Source organism: Mytilus californianus, unplaced genomic scaffold, assembly GCF_021869535.1.
Source record: "Mytilus californianus isolate M0D057914Y unplaced genomic scaffold, xbMytCali1.0.p SCAF_3, whole genome shotgun sequence".
Classification (NCBI taxonomy): Eukaryota; Metazoa; Mollusca; class Bivalvia; order Mytilida; family Mytilidae; genus Mytilus; species Mytilus californianus.
The window spans coordinates 103806079-103826655 of NW_026262679.1; the positions used below are offsets into that span (position 1 = coordinate 103806079).

Consider the following 20577-nt stretch of genomic DNA (forward strand, 5'->3'; position numbering starts at 1 on the left):
TATCAGAAATTTATAAAAAACTAAAGGCAGGTTCTCTTAATAGATATAAATCAGTCATCAAAGTTTAATGAAAACTGCTCTAAGCACTTTAAGGATATTGTCCAAAAATTTGAAAATCAACCCTTTTTTATGAATAAAATCTTATAAACTGGAAAATCCCCCTTTTTGTAATGAATAAAACCCCATAAATCAGAAACGTATAGTCTAAAATTTTAAAAATTCAAAAGGGAGCTCATGTCGATAGAAATAAACAATTCACCAAAGTTTCTTGCAAATTGGTGAAAATGTTTTTGAGTTATTGTCCAAAAACTGGAAAATCCCCCCTATTTTAATGAATAAAACCCCATAACTGGGAAATGTAAAATCTAAAATTTATAAAATTCTAAAGGGAGCTTACATCAATACTGAATAGATATAACATGTAGACAATTCACCAAAGTTTCATAAAAAATGCTGAAAGCATTTTTGAGTTATTGTCCGAAAACTGGAATATCCCCCTTTTTGTGATGAAGAAAACCCCATAAATCGGAAAAGTATGGTCTAAAATTTATAATAAAATGCTCCGCAGGGCGCAGCTTGATACGACCGCAGAGGTCGAACCCTGAACAGTTGGGGCAAGTATGGATACAACATTCAAGCTTGATACAGCTTTGCATTTGGATTGTGATTAAATATTTGACACAGCATAGGTTTCTGACACAGAATGAATGTGGTCTAAGAACTTAAATATTTTAAATTGGACATTCACCTATTATGGTCCAATATCCAAAATCTAAATACATGGTTAGATTCAGCATATCAAAGAACCCCAAGAATTCAATTTTTGATGAAATCAAACGAAGTTTAATTTTGGACCCTTTTGACCTCAATGTGGACAAAGTTGATAACGGGGCCCAAAAATCAAAAATCTAAATACATGGTTAGATTCAGCATATCAAAGAACCCCATATATTCAATTTTTGTTGAAATCAAACAAAGTTTGATTTTGGACCCCGATTTGGACCAACTTGAAAACTGGGCCCATAATCAAAAATCTAAATACATGTTTAGATTCAGCATATCAAAGAACCCTAAGAATTCAATTTTTGTTAAAATCAAACTAAGTTTAGTTTTGGACCCTTTGGACATTAATGTAGACCAATTTGAAAACGGAACCAAAAATTAAGAATCTAAATACACAGTTAGATTCGGCATATCAAAGAACCCCAATAAATCAATTTTTGATGAAATCAAACAAAGTTAAATTTTGGACCCTTTGGACCTCAATGTGGACCAATTTAAAAACGGGCCCAAAATCCAAAAATTATATACACGGTTAGATTCAGCATATTAAAGAACCCCAAAAATTCAAGAATAAAACCCCATTGAAATTGGTCAAGAAATAAGCAATTTATACGAAGTATCTTCTTTTGCACAATACTGTGCAATTAAATATTGCTTGCTATTGTGCAATACTGTACAATTGACAATTTCTTGCTATTGCGCAATATTGTGCTATTTGATATTTCTTGCTATTGCGAAATACTGTGCAATTGAAGATTTCTTGCTATTGCGCAATACTGTGCAATTGAAGATTTCTTGCTATTGTGCAATACTGTGCAATTGAAAATTTCTTGCTATTGCACAATACTTATTATATAATAATTTACACATCCTGTTTGGTGTGTATCTCCTACCATATCATTATTATTTGCTTTTAAATATAAATCAGAAATAACCAACTTAAAATGGAAAATTTTAAAAGAAAAAAAAAGGAAAAAAGAAAAAAAAGGAAAAAAAAAAATCCCCCCCCCCCAATTTTTTGAACCCCCTTATGATTCATCACCCCCAAACTTAATCCCAGCCTTCCCTTTGTGGTATGGTACCTTGCAGTACAATTTCAGAGAGATCCATACACTTGAACACAAGTTATTGTCTGGAAACTAGGAAAATGTGTTTTTTGGCCCCTTTTTGGCCCCAAATTCCTAAACGTTTCGGGCAATTACCCCCAAACTCAAACCCAGCTTTCCCTTTGTGATATGGAACCTTGTAGTACAATTTCAGAAAGATCCATACACTTACACACAAGTTATTGTCCTGAAACTAGAAAAATGCTTGTTTTTTGCCCCTTTTTGGCCCCTAATTCCTAAAATATTGAGGCAATTACCCCCATCATCAATCCCAGCATTCCCTTTGTGGTATGGTACGTTGCAGTACAATTTCAGAGAGATCCATACACTTGAACACAAGTTATTGTCTGGAAACTAGAAAAATGCTTATTTTTGGCCCCTTTTTGGCCCCCAATTCCTAAACGTTTCGGCAATTACCCCCAAACTCAATTCCAGCTTTCCCTTTGTGATATGGAACCTTGTAGTACAATTTCAGAAAGATCCATACACTTACACACAAGTTATTGTCATGAAACTAGAAAAATGCTTGTTTTTTGCCCCTTTTTTGGCCCCTAATTCCTAAAATTTTGAGGCAATTACCCCCAAAATCAATCCCAGCATTCCTTTTGTGATATGGAACCTTGTGGTACAATGTCAGAGAGATCCATACACTAACACACAAGTTATGTCTGGAAGTTACAAAAATGCTTATTTTTGGCCCCTTTTTGGCCCCTAATTCCTTTACTGTTGGTACCATAACCCCCAAAATCAATCCCAACCTTCCTTTTGTGGTATTGAACCTTGTGGTAAAATTTCATAGAGATCCATTCACTTAAACTAAAGTTAGAGTGCGAAAACCAATGTGTCTTCGGACGACGCCGGACGACGCCAGACGACGACGACGACAACGACGACGCCAACGTCATACCAATATACGAACACAAAAATTTTTTTGCGGTCGTATAAAAATCAAAAGGGAGCTCATGTCGATAAAAATAAACAATTCACCAAAGTTTCTTGCAAATTGGTGAAATTGTTTTTGAGTTATTGTCCACAAACTGGAAAATTCCCCCTTTTTTAATGAATAAAACCCAAACTCGAAAACGGTAAATCCAAAATTTATAAAAAACGAAAGGGAGCTCATGTCAATAGATATAAACAATTCACCAAAGTTTCATGCATATTGGTTAAAGCGTTTTTGAGTTAATGTCCAACATGTTGACGACGGACGGACGGACAGACAGACGGACGGACGGACAGACGGACGGACAACGGTATACCATAATACGTCCCGTAAACAGGCGTATAAAAAGTTGAAGAAAATGTCATGTCATTTTTTTCCCAAATTTGGGCCAATTAATCATTATGAATTTCAGGCTCTTTTGTTGCTTACATTACTATGAAAAACAAGTTGTGATACTATACAGTCTGTAAGAAGTTTATCATCAAGATTACTAGTGACTAGAACACTTTTTCCTATTGCAATTTGTACAGCAAATTTCTACTTAATGAACAAGTTACTGATAAGAGCAAAGTTTTCAGTCAGTTATAAGGCAGATACAGGGAAGCAGTGAAGCTTATTGATGTATTCTAATAGATTCTACCACACCACTCAGTTGATTATGAAAGTTATCTACTCCAGATAGTAAAATTTAAAAATTTAAAACTATTGAGAGTGGATCAATATTGTAATCAATGGGATAAAATGCTATAGAATCTGTTTCTCTATTGATATAATGAAAAATGCAGAGTCAATGTTCCAAATGAATGACAGGTAATAATATGAGACAAATTTAATCAACATGTGGTTTATGAAAATTTATACAACTGGTCTGAACCAGTTTAAATACATACAGAATTACAAAATTACATTCATTTTTATTCATACACTGTAATAAAAATGTTTAAATTTCTATTGTGATTGTGTAGCTATATTATGAATAAATTGTTTCCCAAAGTAAAATGCAATAATCTTTATAAGTTTTATTTATACTGAAATTATACAAGACAGCATCTATAAATAAAAGGAAATATTGGATATATGTCAATGAGACAATAATTCAAATAACTTAAAAACCTTATACCTCTTCCCCCCCCCTAAAAAAATGATAAATAAATAAATCTATAAACCATCATAAAGGTTTCCTATGCAATACTTTCGGCTCTATATCACCCTGAGCCTAGAAAAAGTTGTTAATTAATGAACAAAGCTATGTTATATTAAACTAAAAATTTTCCTAACTTACAATAAAATGCTTCGCTGGGCGCAGCTTGATACAACCGCAGAGGTCGAACCCTGAACAGTTGGGGCAAGTATGGACACAACATTCAAGCTTGATACAGCTCTGAATTTGGATTGTGATTAAATATTTGACACAGCATAGGTTTCTGATACAGAAAGAATGTGGTCTAAGAACTTGAATTTTTTTAATTTACCTATTATGGTCCAATGTCCAAAATCATAATACATGGTTAGATTCAGCATATCAAAGAACCCCATATATTCAATTTTTGTTGAAATCAAACAAAGTTTAATTTTGGACCCCAACTTGGACAAACTTGAAAATTGGGCCCATAATCAAAAATCTAAACACATGTTTAGATTCAGCATATCAAAGAACCCCAAGAATTCAATTTTTGTTAAAATCAAACTAAGTTTAATTTTGGACCCTTTGGACCTTAATGTAGACCAATTTAAAATAAAATGCTCCGCAGGGCGCAGCTTGATACGACCGCAGAGGTCGAACCCTGAACAGTTGGGGCAAGTATGGACACAACATTCAAGCTTGATACATCTCTGAATTTGAATTGTGATTAAATATTTGACACAGCATAGGTTTTTGACACAGAATGAATGTGGTCTAAGAACTTAAAAATTTTAAATTGGACATTCACCTATTATGGTCCAATATCCAAAATCTAAATACATGTTTAGATTCAGCATATCAAAGAACCCTGAAAATTAAATTTTTGTTAAAATCAAACTAAGTTTAATTTTGGACCCTTTGGACCTTAATGTAGACCAATTTGAAAACAGAACCAAAAATTAAGAATCTAAATACACGGTTAAATTCGGCATATCAAAGAACCCCAATAATTCAATTTTTGATGAAATCAAACAAAGTTAAATTTTGGACCCTTTGGACCTCAATGTGGACCAATTTAAAAACGGGGTCCAAAATCCAAAAACTTAATACACGGTTAGATTCAGCATATTAAAGAAATCAAGAATAAAACCCCATTGAAATTGATCAAGAAATAAGCAATTTATACGAAGTATCTTCTTTTGCACAATACTGTGCAATTGAATATTTCTTGCTATTGCGCAATACTGTACAATTGACAACTTCTTGCTATTGCGCAATATTGTGCTATTGGATATTTCTTGCTATTGCGCAATACTGTGCAATTGAAGATTTCTTGCTATTGCGCAATACTGTGCAATTGAAGATTTCTTGCTATTGTGAAATACTGTGCAATTGAAAATTTCTTGCTATTGCACAATACTTATTATATAATAATTTACACATCCTGTTTGGTGTGTATCTCCTACCATATCATTATTATTTGCTTTTAAATAAAATCAGAAATAACCAACTTAAAATGGAAAATTTTAAAAGAAAAAAAAAAGGAAATAAAGAAAAAAAAAGAAAAAGAAAAAAATCCCCCCCCCCAAATTTTTTGAATCCCCTTATGATTAATCACCCCCAAACTCAATCCCAGCCTTCCCTTTGTGGTATGGTACCTTGCAGTACAATTTCAGAGAGATCCATACACTTGAACACAAGTTATTGTCTGGAAACTAGAAAAATGCTTATTTTTGGCCCCTTTTTGGCCCCAAATTCCTCAACGTTTCGGGCAATTACCCCCAAAACTCAATTCCAGCTTTCCCTTTGTGATATGGAACCTTGTAGTACAATTTCAGAAATATCCAAACACTTACACACAAGTTATTGTCATGAAACTAGAAAAATGCTTGTTTTTTGCCCCTTTTTTGCCCCCTAATTCCTAAAATTTTGAGGCAATTACCCCCAAAATCAATTACAGCCTTCCCTTTGTGATATGGAACCTTGTGGTACAATGTCAGAGAGATCAATACACTAACACACAAGTTATTGTCTGGAAGTTACAAAAATGCTTATTTTTGGTCCCTTTTTGGCCCCTTATTTCTTAACTGTTGGTACCATAACCCCCAAAATCAATCCCAACCTTCCTTTCGTGGTATTGAACCTTATGGTAAAATTTCATGGAGATCCATTCACTTAAACTAAAGTTAGAGTGCGAAAACCAATGTGTCTTCGGACGACGCCAGACGACGCCGGACAACAACGACGACGACGACAACGACGACGACGCCAACGTCATACCAATATACAACCAAAAATTTTTTTATTTTTGCAGTCGTATAAAAAGGGACCCAAAATTAAAAATCTAAATAAATGGTTAGATTTGGAATATGGAAGAACCCCAATAATTCAATTTTTGATGAAATCAAACATAGTTTAATTTTGGACCCTTTTGACCTCAATATGAACCAATTTGATAGCGGGGTCCACAAATAAAAAATCTAAATACATAGTTAGATTCAGCATATTAAAGAACCCCATATATTCAATTTTTGTTGAAATCAAATAAAGTTTAATTTTGGACCCCAATTTGGACCAACTTGAAAACTGGGCCAAAAATCAAAAATCTAAATACATGTTTAGATTCAGCATATCAAAGAACCCCATATATTCAATTTTTGTTAAAATCAAACTAAGTTTAATTTAGGACCCTTTGGACCTTAATGTAGACCAATTTGAAAACTGGACCCAAAATTAAAAATCTAAATACACGGTTAGATTCGGCATACAAATAAATAAATGTGATCAAAGATTTTACAACTCTAATGCGCCATACTGTGCAATTAAAGATTACTTCTTGAAATTTTTCAATATTTGAAATTTGAAAAAAAAAACAATATTTGAAGAATAATTCTTTTTAATTTCTGAAATCTGAAATGAGAAAAAATTTACCCCCCACAATTTCTTTTTACCCCTCCCCCCCTTTTTTCCCCCAAAATATTCTTTCCCTCAAGATATGGTCATAATCTCAATTCACAAATTTCCAATGGAGTTTGCAACCATAATTACCCATTTAAATTTACCATAGTGCTAACTTAATCTATTTTATAATAAAATGCTTCGCTGGGGCACAGCTTGATACGACCGCAGAGGTCGAACCCTGAACAGTTGGGGCAAGTATGGACACAACATTCAAGCTTGATACAGCTCTGAATTTGGATTGTTATTAAATATTTGACACAGCATAGGTTTCTGACACAGAAAGAATGTGGTCTAAGAACTTGAATTTTTTTTAATTTACCTATTATGGTCCAATGTCCAAAATCAAAATACATGGTTAGATTCAGCATATCAAAGAACCCCATATATTCAATTTTTGTTAAAATCAAACAAAGTTTAATTTTGGACCCCAACTTGGACAAACTTGAAAACTTGGCCCATAATCAAAAATCTAAACACATGTTTAGATTCAGCATATCAAAGAACCCCAAGAATTCAATTTTTGCTAAAATCAAACTATGTTTAATTTTGGACCCTTTGGACCTTAATGTAGACCAATTTAAAAAACGGGACTTAAAATTAAAAATCTAAATACACGGTTAGATTTGGAATATCAAAGAACCCCAATAATTCAATTTTTGATGAAATCAAACAAAGTTTAATTTTGGACCCTTTTGACCTCAATATGAACCAATTTGATAGCGGGGCCCACAAATAAAAAATCTAAATTCATGGTTAGATTCAGCATATCAAAGAACCCCATATATTCAATTTTTGTTGAAATCAAAAAAAGTTTAATTTTGGACCCCAACTTGGACCAACTTGAAAACTGGGCCCATAATCAAAAATCTAAACACATGTTTAGATTCAGCATATCAAAGAACCCCAAGAATTCAATTTTTGTTAAAATCAAACTAAGTTTAATTTTGGACCCTTTGGACCTCAATGAAGATCAATTTAAAAAAAACGGGACCCAAATTAAAAATCTAAAAACACGGTTAGATTTGGCATATCAAAGAACCCCAATAATTCAATTTTTGATGAAATCAAACAAAGTTTAATTTTGGACCCCAATTTGGACCAACTTGAAAACTGGGCCCATAATCAAAAATCTAAATACATGTTTAGATTCAGCATATCAAAGAACCCCATATATTCAATTTTTGTTGAAATCAAACAAAGTTTAAATACTGGACCCTATCTTGGACCAACTTGAAAACTGGGCCCATAATCAAAAATCTAAACACATGTTTAGATTCAGCATATCAAAGAACCCCAAGAATTCAATTTTTGTTAAAATCAAACTAAGTTTAATTTTGGACCCTTTGGACCTTAATGTAGACCAATTTAAAAAACAGGACCCAAAATTAAAAAACTAAATACACGGTTAGATTTGGAATATCAAAGAACCCTAATAATTCAATTTTAGATGAAAACAAACAAAGTTTAATTTTGGACCCTTTTGACCTCAATATGAACCAATTTGATAACGGGGTCCACAAATAAAAAATCTAAATACATGGTTAGATTCAGCATATCAAAGAACCCCATATATTCAATTTTTGTTGAAATCAAACAAAGTTTAATTTTGGACCCCAATTTGGACCAACTTGAAAACTGGGCCAAAAATCAAAAATCTAAATACATGTTTAGATTCAGCATATCAAAGAACCTCATATATTCAATTTTTGCTAAAATCAAACAAAGTTTAATTTTGGACCCTTTGGACCTTAATGTAGACCAATTTGAAAACTGGACCCAAAATTAAAAATCTAAATACAGTTAGATTCGGCATAACAAATACAGTTAGATTCGGCATAACAAATAATTAAATGTGATCAAAGATTTTACAAATCTAATGCGCCATACTGTGCAATTAAAGATTACATCTTGAAATTTTTCAATATTTGAAATTTGAAAAAAAAATAATATTTGAAGAATAATTCTTTTTAATTTCTGAAATCTGAAATGAGAAAAAATTGACCCCCCACAATTTCTTTTTATCCCCCCCTCCTTTTTTCCCCCAAAAAATTCTTTCCCTCAAGATATGGTCAAAATCTCAATTCAAATTTCCAATGGAGTTGGCAACCATAATTACCCATTTAAATTTACCATAGTGCTAACTTAATCTATTTTATAATAGAATTAAAAATATAGTGTCAAATCTTTCATATGGATTTTTTTGTAAAAAAAAAAGATGCAACATTTGCAGATATTTTTACTGGTCTTCCTTTATAAATATGCATTTCTTTAAACATAATTTAAAAGCAGTGTAAGGGAAGTAACCAGAACGTTGTATTTGGATTACCTCCCTTACACTGTTTTAAATTATCTTAATTGTTCATTAACCATTACTTTATACATAATTTAAAAGCAGTGTAAGGGAGATAATTTCAATGATGCATTTGATTTATCTCCCTTACACTGCTTTAAATTATGTTTTGTACTAAAGTATTTGTCCATTAACCAGGACAACCTTGTTTTTCCCCCTTTTTTGCCCCTAATTCCTAAACGGTTTGAGCCATAACCCCCCAAAGCAAATCCTAACCATCCCTTTGTGGTATGGAAACTTGTAGTATAATTTCAGAGAGATCCATACACCGTTCCACAGTTATTGTCTGGAAACTAGAAAATGCTTATTTTTGGCCCCTTTTTGGCCCCTAATTCCTTAACTGTTGGTACCATAACCCCCAAAATCAATCCCAACCTTCCTTTTGTGGTATTTAACCTTATGGTCAAATTTCAAAAAGATCCATTCACTTAAACTAAAGTTAGAGTGCGAAAACCAATGTGTATTCGGACGACGACGCCGGACGACGACGACGACGACGACGACGACGCCAACGTCATACCAATATACGACCACAAAATTTTTTTGCGGTCGTATAATAAAATTAAAAATATAGTGTCAGATCTTTCATACGGATTTTTTTGTAAAAAAAAAAGATGCAACATTTGCAGATATTTTTACTGGTCTTCCTTTATGAATATGCATTTCTTTAAACATAATTTAAAAGCAGTGTAAGGGAAGTAACCAAAATGTTGTATTTGGATTACCTCCCTTACACTGTTTTAAATTATCTTAATTGTTCATTAACCATTACTTTATACATAATTTAAAAGCAGTGTAAGGGAGGTAATTTCAATGATGTATTTGATTTATCTCCCTTACACTGCTTTAAATTATGTTTTGTACTAAAGTATTTGTCCATTAACCAGGACAACCTTGTTTTTCCCCCTTTTTTGCCCCTAATTCCTAAACGATTTGAGCCATAACCCCCCAAAGCAAATCCTAACCATCCCTTTGTGGTATGGAAACTTGTAGTATAATTTTAGAGAGATCCATACACCATTCCACAGTTATTGTCTGGAAACTAGAAAATGCTTATTTTTGGACTTTTTTGGCCCCTAATTCCTTAACTGTTGGTACCATAACCCCCAAAATCAATCCCAACCTTCCTTTTGTGGTATTTAACCTTATGGTAAAATTTCAAAGAGATCCATTCACTTAAACTAAAGTTAGAGTGCGAAAACCAATGTGTCTTCGGACAATGACGACGACGACAACGACAACGACGCCTACGTCATACCAATATACGAGACAAGACAAGACAATCCTTGACATTGTTCCTGACTTTGGACAGGCAAAAGAATATATGGCTTGGTTAAACTAGTCAATTCATATATTTTAGCTGATACCAATTTTTATGAAGGAAAAATGTAATTTCTTGGATGTTTGATTTTGAAGTTTTGACAAAGCCTGTATATATGACAATATAAATTCCTACTTTGTTGAACAATAAAATTGGCGTTTTACCTTTACACATTAAATACAGGAAAATTGGCATCCAACGAAAAAGAATGAATCCACAGTATTTTTTTTTACATCTCATTGGATTCACAAAAGTTGCATAAAAGAACTTAGCATAGAAATTGGTACAGCAAAAACACTATAACTTTATAATGTGCCATAACATGTAGATGACATAATCAAGCAGTTACTGAATGCCAGCTTTTTAAAAAGTATTTAATCTGCTGATCTTATATCCTACAGTGTAATACCGGTGACGTACAGCTGACTTTTTTACACCTTTCACATTTATTCATGTTATTTCTTGCTTATCATACTCTATAATCTGCACACCTGCCTGGCAATTTTAACATTTTTGAGTAAAAAAGCCGTTGACTATACAAGCCAAATTCAGGTAACTTGTATATTTGTTTCTCTGTCTTTGTTTCATAAAATGATGCAGATGCTATTTTACTAACTTGTAACCGATCATGTCTACAAATCAGTGTCAAGATGAGACATGGAGGTAATAAAATAGTAAAGCACAGACAGAGATACAGAAACACTCCTGGAAACTTCTATGATTAGACTTGACCAGGTGGCAGTATTAGATTTCAGAAGACTTGACGTCTTCTTCCACCAAAAAAATATTACATGTTGGTAGAGTTATGATATTACATTATTAATTTTTGTTATTTTAATTATTGGCAAGCAAGGAATCCCTTTTGTTACTAGGAGGCCAAAGTTATTGTTAATGAAATAAAAATATTGTTTAATTTACATATTTTATATTGACATGATTGATATCTGACCTCTGAGTTTGAGATTTTGCATTGGACAAGATTTTTATATGAAAAAACTAAAATTTTTAGTTTGATTATTACGGTTGTTAAGGAAATTTTTGGGATGTACGAACTCGGCAAACTTTACATACACATATATTTTTTTTTTAAATTAATTCAATAAAGAAATAATATAAATTTGTTTGATACTACAGGTTTAATTTGTTATTCAAACATTTAGTTTGTTTTTTACAAGAATGAATAGATTTTAAGAAGTCGTTTTGGTGTATAACACTGGCGTACAATTTATAACTCATACGTGGATTTACCTAGATTTTTATCAAAACAGCTCTTTAGATAAAAAAAATATCACATGTTAGGAGAGCTATGATATCATATTATTAATTTTTGTTATTTTTTAAATTATTGGCATGCAAGGAATCTATTTTGTTACTAGGAGGCAAAAGTTGTTGCTAATGAAACAAAACTATTGTTAAATTTACTTATTTATTATTGACATGATTGATATCTGACCTCTTTCGTATCAGATTTTGCACTGGACATTATTTTTATATAAAATAAAAAAACCCACAATTTTTTGTTTTTTCATTATGGTTGCTAAGGACATTTTTTGGTTGCTATGTAATGTTTTCTTGGAAAATATGGGATCAATTGACAACACTCTAATGTAACTAGATTAAATAAATCATAATTACCCCATATATATACATTTAGACTTTCATATTGAATAAATTTGTTACAATTTGTTCTTGAACTTTGTTGCTATAGGGCTTACTTTGTTGCTATGGTTACACATTGTTTGGAAAAAACCCACAGACCGTTTATGAAATAATGAAAGTATGACCACTAGTTGTTCCATTTACAGTAACAATAGGTAGTGCAGTTCTAGTAATAGAAAATATTTAAACTTGATTTCTGGCCTTATTTGCATTCTTTGTATATTATGGTCCTTGGAGACCATCCGTACCCCAATATTTCTAGAATGAAATAGTATTTCATCAAAATAGCGGTTCTTCAAGAACATTTGATAGTTGTAAAAGTTGCAGTACAATGGAAAAATACTAGATTTTATATAAACAACAGAGACTGAAGTAGTGAAAAACTGCATTTAATTACATCAGAACATACCTGTATTCAATTTCTGCTGCCTGTGCAAGTATTTCGGGTGAGAAATCTAATATTCCATAAAAATCTTCTAATGTCTTCTTTAATTCCATCTTTCTAGATTCAGGAATTTTAGCTTTTGGATTTAACAATGCTCTATAAAAAAAAAATGCTGTTCTTATGAGCCAGTAACAAAACTACACAATAAAAATCCACAAAAAACAACTAGGGTCAACTAACAGTCTTCTACAAAAAATAACCAGGGGCCAACTAACAGTCTTCTACAAAAAACAACTAGGGGTCAACTAACAGTCTTCTACAAAAAAGACGAAATGTTTCATATAACTGAATGAATAATTTGTATTATAAAATATGTGTACATAAGACTTAAAAAAAATAAAAGAAGAATGTGTCTGAGGACATGAATGCCCCTGCTCAAGCTTTGCAACAAAAATGGGACGGACGGACAGACGGAAGGACGGTCAAGGGCAACACTTAATGCCCCTGTTGCCTATGGCAGGGGGAATAAAAAATCCTTTATGCTATCCAAATCTACAGGAAATTTACTGATATTGAATTAATGTCTTCCCGTAATAGAACCTTACTTATTATGTACATATTTACCTTTCTGTGTTGATTTTTTATCAAATCCACAGTTCTTATACCTCTGCCTCAGACACCCAAAAGTTGGATAGCAGCCACTGTTTTCGATCAACACACACAGAATGAATTATTTTTTTTTTGATTTGTTATAAATGGTAAATAAAATGCTCCGCAGGGCACAGCTTGATACGACCGCAGAGGTCGAACCCTGAACAGTTGGGGCAAGTATGGACACAACATTCAAGCTTGATACAGCTTTGCATTTGGATTGTGATTAAATATTTGACACAGCATAGGTTTCTGACACATAATGAATGTGGTCTAAGAACTTAAAAATTTTAAATTGGACATTCACCTATTATGGTCCAATATCCAAAATCTAAATACATGGTTAGATTCAGCATATCAAAGAACCCCAAGAATTCAATTTTTGATGAAATCAAACAAAAAAAAAGTTTAATTTTGGACCCTTTTGACCTCAATGTGGACAAAGTTGATAACGGGGCCCAAAAATCAAAAATCTAAGTACATGGTTAGATTCAGCATATCAAAGAACCCCATATATTCAATTTTTGTTGAAATCAAACAAAGTTTAATTTTGGACCCCGATTTGGACCAACTTGAAAACTGGGCCCATAATCAAAAATCTAAATACATGTTTAGATTCAGCATATCAAAGAACCCTAAAAATTCAATTTTTGTTTAAATCAAACTAAGTTTAATTTTGGACCCTTTGGACCTTAATGTAGTCCAATTTGAAAACGGAATCAAAAATTAAGAATCTAAATACACGGTTAGATTCGGCATATCAAAGAACCCCAATAATTCAATTTTTGATGAAATCAAACAAAGTTTAATTTTGGACCCTTTGGACCTCAATGTGGACCAATTTAAAAACGGGGCCCAAAATCCAAAAACTTAATACACGGTTAGATTCAGCATATTAAAGAACCCCAAGAATTCAAGAATAAAACCCCATTGAAATTGGTCAAGAAATAAGCAATTTATACGAAGTATCTTCTTTTGCACAATACTGTGCAATTGAATATTTCTTGCTATTGCGCAATACTGTACAATTGACAATTTCTTGCTATTGCGCAAAATTGTGCTATTGGATATTTCTTGCTATTGCGCAATACTGTGCAATTGAAGATTACTTGCTATTGCGCAATATTGTGCAATTGAAGATTTCTTGCTATTGTGCAATACTGTGCAATTGAAAATTTCTTGCTATTGCACAATACTTATTATATAATAATTTACACATCCTGTTTGGTGTGTATCTCCTACCATATCATTATTATTTGCTTTTAAATATGAATCAGAAATAACCAACTTAAAATGGAAAAATTTTAAAAGAAAAAAAAAGGAAAAAAAGAAAAAAAAGGAAAAAAAAAAAATCCCCCCCCCAAATTTTTTGAACCCCCTTATGATTCATCACCCCCAAACTCAATCCCAGCCTTCCCTTTGTGGTATGGTACCTTGCAGTACAATTTCAGAGAGATCCATACACTTGAACACAAGTTATAGTCTGGAAACTAGAAACGTGTTTTTTGGCCCCTTTTTGGCCCCAAATTCCTAAACGTTTAGGGCAATTACCCCCAAACTCAAACCCAGCTTTCCCTTTGTGATATGGAACCTTGTAGTACAATTTCAGAAAGATCTATACACTGACACACAAGTTATTGTCCTGAAACTAGAAAAATGCTTGTTTTTTGCCCCTTTTTTGCCCCTAATTCCTAAAATATTGAGGCAATTACCCCCATCATCAATCCCAGACTTCCCTTTGTGGTATGGTACCTTGCAGTACAATTTCAGAGAGATCCATACACTTGAACACAAGTTATTGTCTGGAAACTAGAAAAATGCTTATTTTTGGCCCCTTTTTGGCCCCCAATTCCTAAACGTTTTGGGCAATTACCCCCAAACTCAATTCCAGCTTTCCCTTTGTGATATGGAACCTTGTAGTACAATTTCAGAAAGATCCATACACTTACACACAAGTTATTGTCATGAAACTAGAAAAATGCTTGTTTTTTGCCCCTTTTTTGGCCCCTAATTCCTAAAATTTTGAGGCAATTACCCCCAAAATCAATCCCAGCATTCCTTTTGTGATATGGAACCTTCTGGTACAATGTCAGAGAGATCCATACACTAACACACAAGTTATGTCTGGAAGTTACAAAAATGCTTATTTTTGGCCCCTTTTGGCCCCTAATTCCTTTACTGTTGATACCATAACCCCCAAAATCAATCCCAACCTTCCTTTTGTGGTATTGAACCTTGTGGTAAAATTTCATAGAGATCCATTCACTTAAACTAAAGTTAGAGTGTGAAAACCAATGGGTCTTCGGACGACACCGGACGACGATGACGACGCCGACGCCAACGTCATACCAATATCCGACCACAAAAATTTTTTTGCGGTCATATAAAAATGTGCAAAAGAGGACTTGATTTAGAATATATTCATACTTTGTTTAAAAAAAAATCTTGAACATTTTAATCACCAGAAACCTGTTTCATATGACTTTAAAGCAATAATCTTCATACATTTTTTATTTCAATGGTTGTAATAGATCATTCCTTTAAATGGTTTTTGAAATTTTGTCCTTCTTTGACTTCTTATTCTCTTAAGCAAAGACCCACAGTCCAAATGCAAAAACCAAGTGACACACATAATTTTACAGTCAATTGCAATTAGCTGGAAAATATTCAAACTATCAAAGTTTGTAGATACAAATTTTGTACAAAAGGTGTTGACAACAGGAAATAATAGACAACAAATGGTCATCCTTAGCATAAATGTTAAAACCTGTTTGACTGGCTGAAAATCTTGAATTGGAATTACTCCAGTGGACTATAAAATTATGAGTGTCACTTAGTCTATTGAACTAAAATTTCATACTTATGTGCATATCTAACTACTGAATATTTTCTGAAACTCGTATTATTATATGAAAGAGGTGACACAGGGGTCCTCATTTCCCAAATTCCCACTTTTTTGCTTCTCTGTTCCAAGATTTCACTTTTTTACCCCCCTATATTCAACATCCCCACTATTTTTACCCCCTATATTCAACATCCCCACTATTTTTACCCCTTATATTCCAAATCCCCACTTTTTTACCCCTTAAAACCCACATCTCAAAAGTGTGTCATCCCTCTCTTATGTGATGAACACCATGCTACTGGACAACTTTGATTCTTCAGACGTTTTTTTTGGACAAAATATGTAATTACAAGTGAAAATATGCATTTACCTTGCAGCTGATCTAACTTTTTGCAAGTCATGGTCACTTAATTGTTTTGTTCCAGATCCCATATCTATTGGTGCATTACACTCTTCTGCTAACTGGTACCTGAGAGTTGTATCATACTGTGTGCTCCTAACATGACATGACATACATAGTAACAGTATGTCATGGGAGGCATGGTCCTTCAGTGATGGAGGAAAATATCTGAAATATACAATTGAGATCAATATCAATCATGTTATTTGCAAAACAAAATCGAAATTCCGTGATAAACAAGATGTGTCAGAAAAACACAAATGGCCCAGCTTTCAAAAAAAGCACGAAGCCATTTTTAGAAGTTGAAATTTGAGAATGAAAGTCTACATAACTGTTATTTTCAGGAAATTTTCAAAGTCAAAAGCGCGCAATTCTAGCTAAAATTAGCCAAGCAGAAACAAACATAAACTTGATCTGTAACTCATTATAGAAGACTCACATACTAAAAATCAGCTCAGTATCTGAAGGCGTTCAGAAAAAAAGTCCATACAAATGTTATTTTCACAAAATTTTTATAGTCCAAAGCCAGTAATTTCGGCAAAAATCAGCAGAGCGGAACCAAACATAAACTCAATCTGTAACTCATCGTAGTAAACTCACATACTATAAATCAGCTCAACATGTGAAGGCATTTAGAAAAAAAAAGTCCTTATAACTGTTTATTGCGGAAGACTAATGACATAATGACGGAATTATTGATGGAATGACTGAATGACGGATAGGGTTAAACTATATGGCCCCTACCACTTTGCAGGTAAGACCTAAAGTTAAAGCACTCATGATTCTGTTCAATTTCAAAGTAGCCAAAATGTCTTTGGAGGTTCATCCAAACATTCTGACAAGATAAAGAAACAGATTTAATTTATCAATATTTGTTATCAATTTTTGAAATTTATGTGTAAAGTACTCCCGTTTGCAAGTTTTTTAGATCAGTTTTCTTATCTATGTGGTTCTGATAACATGTTCTTCCTGATAATTCTATGTAAAGACAAGCTGCTAAAATTTACCTTTTGGAAAAAAAAAGAGATGGAGGATATACCAAGGCAGGGTTTTCCATTCATTTTGGCCTAACAAAATTTTTGAAATCTAGACTCAAAATCATGGCATGGTGAATTCAAGATTTCATGCTTGTCAAATGGACATATTATTAGCAGTACTTTTTTCTAAAAATTATGTCTGCACTTATTAAGTTTAAAGTTTTCAGCCTTGGTGGGTCTATTTGAACCATCATGCAAATCAATTATCATGCCATTGATTCATTCCCGAATTAAACTAAACACAACAGAGCAAATTGAAAAACAATCAAACTCATGAATGCAAACGTTATCAATATATTATAGTAAAAATGCACCCCTTTGTGTCGCTTAGCAGGGAAAAAATCTGTAATTTTGGACCCTTTGGACTTCAGTGTGGACCAATTTTATAACGCCGCCCAAAATCCAAAATCGAAATACATGGTTAGATTCAACATATCAAAGAAACCCATATATTCAATTTTTGTTGAAATCAAACAAAGTTTAATTTTGGACCCTGATTTGGACCAACTTGAAAACTGGGCCCAAAATCCAAATACATCCTTAGAATCAGCATGTCAAAGAACCTCAAGAATTTAATTTTTAATCTTTTTCACACAAATATGATGTAATTCAGGGCTTTTTATGCCGGACAACAACATATTTGTCATGGAGGTAAGACAGGTGTTTAGCAACGTTTGGGTCATTGAAGGTAGATGAAGCATGAGTGTTCATACGACCATTCAGTCTTTTTCATTCTAATTTGTATAAACGACCTCACAGTCTTAACTGACCTCACAGCCTTAACGGACCTCACAGCCTTAACCAATTCGGAAAGAGTTTGCATAATCCTTGACAGCATCCATTAGTATTTTGAAGTTGTGTTTCCAATTTATGGATATAGGCTCACAGTATTTTGATCCTTTGGTTAACACATTTCAAAAAGAAGTGTTGTTGACAATGTTCAGGTCACAACTAGCACAGGTGTAATGAGGAGGTTTAGACTTGAAGTTGTCAATATTGAGATCTTGCAACACATTTTTATAATTGAAAATTGAAAATTTTAGTTCAATAGGTGTGATATGATAGGAACAGCAGCTTGATACCACGGCAGAGATCAAACCCTGAACAGTTGGGGCAAGTATGCATAAAACAATCAAGCTTGATACAGCTCTGAATTTAGATTGTGATTAAATATTTGACACATCATAGGTTTCTGACACGGAATGAATGAGGTCTAATAACTTGAAAATTTGAAATTGGACATTCACCTATTATGGTCCAATATCCAAAATCTAAATACATGGTTACATTCAGCATATAAAAGAACCTCAAGAATTCATTAAGAAATAAGCAATTCATACAAAGTATTAGAAAAGTATTGTTTTATGCCCCTTTTTGGCCCCTAATTCCTAAACAGTTAGGGCCGTAACCGCCACAATCAATCCCAACCTTCCATTTTTGGTATGGAACCTTGTGGTACAATTTCATAGAGATCCATACACTTAAACTCAAGTTATTGTCTGGAAACTAGAAAATCCTTGTTTTGTACCCCCTTTTTGGCCCCTTATTCCTAATCAGTTTGGGCATAACCCCCAAAAAATCAATTCCAACCTTCCTTTTGAGGTATGGTACCTTGTGGTACAATTTCATATAGATCCATACACTTATACACAAGTTATTGTCTGGAAACTAGAAAATCCTTGTTTTGTACACTCTTTTGGCCCCTTATTCCTGATCGGTTAGGGCCATAACCCCCAAATCAATCCCAACCTTCCTTATGTAGTATGGAACCTTGTGGTACAATACCATACTATCATACTATCATACTGCAGCAATTTTTTGCGGTCATATAAAATGCACCAAGTCCTAAGAAATTTGTAACATATGTTTATAAACTGGGTTTCTTCTGGTATGGGAATTTCATATGTCATAAGTCACAAGTACCAGTGCTTCATTTCATCGGAGGAATATCATGTAATAATTTATTTGTTTGCAATAATTCAACATCAATATTTTTGCCTCATAAGATGAGATTGTTTAAAAATCATTTTTAATAGTGTCTTTTTGGTATTTTTTCTCCATCATGATGACCCTTGAAGTAATATTTCAGGGGTAAAAAGTATCTTTTACATGTAATAGTTGAAAAATGGAGTACAATGAAATAATTTACCTTCTGTATTCTTTAGGAACTACTTGTTTCCGAACATAGGAATCTTTTGAACCACAAACTACACAAATGTTTTCTTTCTCTTGTAAATAATAATCATCTTTAGATGTCGGACGACCAGCTGGTTCAAATCTTAATTGTACTGTGAATGGGTCATCATTTACCTTGTCTGAAACATACAAATGTTATTTTTTGTTAAAAAGTGGATGAAAGCAAAAAGCTTACCAAAGTTAATTGGGTATGTTAAGTAGGTTACAATGAAATACTTTGATATCCCATTGTGAAATAGTGCTGCAAATTCACTCCTCTAATGCGAAACAGCAAGAGGTGTTTTCAAGACTTTGTCAATGAAAATGCATTGAAACAATGTGAGAATGCACAGAAAAAAGATACAGTTCTTTAAATTTTATACTTCATTTATATCAAAAGGCAATGTTATAAATATGATGAGGGGGTGGGGCCTTATTGAAAATAAATTGATCTAATTCAACTTATCCAAAAATTCAAATACATGAACTAATTTCAACATTAACCATCTGTAAAACTGATGTGTCTGATAGATTCAATAATACATTTTTGGTTGGAATTAATCAGATTTGCAGACAAGTTTACACATTTGATTATGATAAACTTATTTGAAATGAGACAAATATCCACCAAAGTTCAAATAATGTCACAGAGTGTGTCTCGCCTTTTTGTAATTTTGATAATGCAAATGTTGAAATTAAAATAGCAAAACTTTAACATGTAAGTTATGTAAATATTCAAAGTCAATGAAGCATGACTGAAGGTACATGGTTAAACAATCACCATAGAAATGAGATGTGCCAATGCTAATGCAACTGCATACCAAATACCATTGACTTA

The 20577-nt window shown here is 32.9% G+C and overlaps 1 protein-coding gene across 2 annotated transcripts in view; it reads right to left on the minus strand.

The window, feature by feature from the left end:
- LOC127735640 (exonuclease 3'-5' domain-containing protein 2-like) overlaps window positions 1-20577 on the minus strand; it is a 97580-nt gene that overhangs the window by 41733 nt on the left and 35270 nt on the right. For both annotated transcript variants that reach the window (XM_052245873.1, XM_052245874.1), the window contains exons 8-10: window positions 19714-19879; window positions 16498-16695; window positions 12656-12787 (exon numbers count right to left, since the gene is read on the minus strand). In XM_052245873.1, coding sequence (XP_052101833.1) covers window positions 12656-12787; window positions 16498-16695; window positions 19714-19879 — 496 coding nt within the window. The remainder of the gene's footprint in view (window positions 1-12655; window positions 12788-16497; window positions 16696-19713; window positions 19880-20577) is intronic.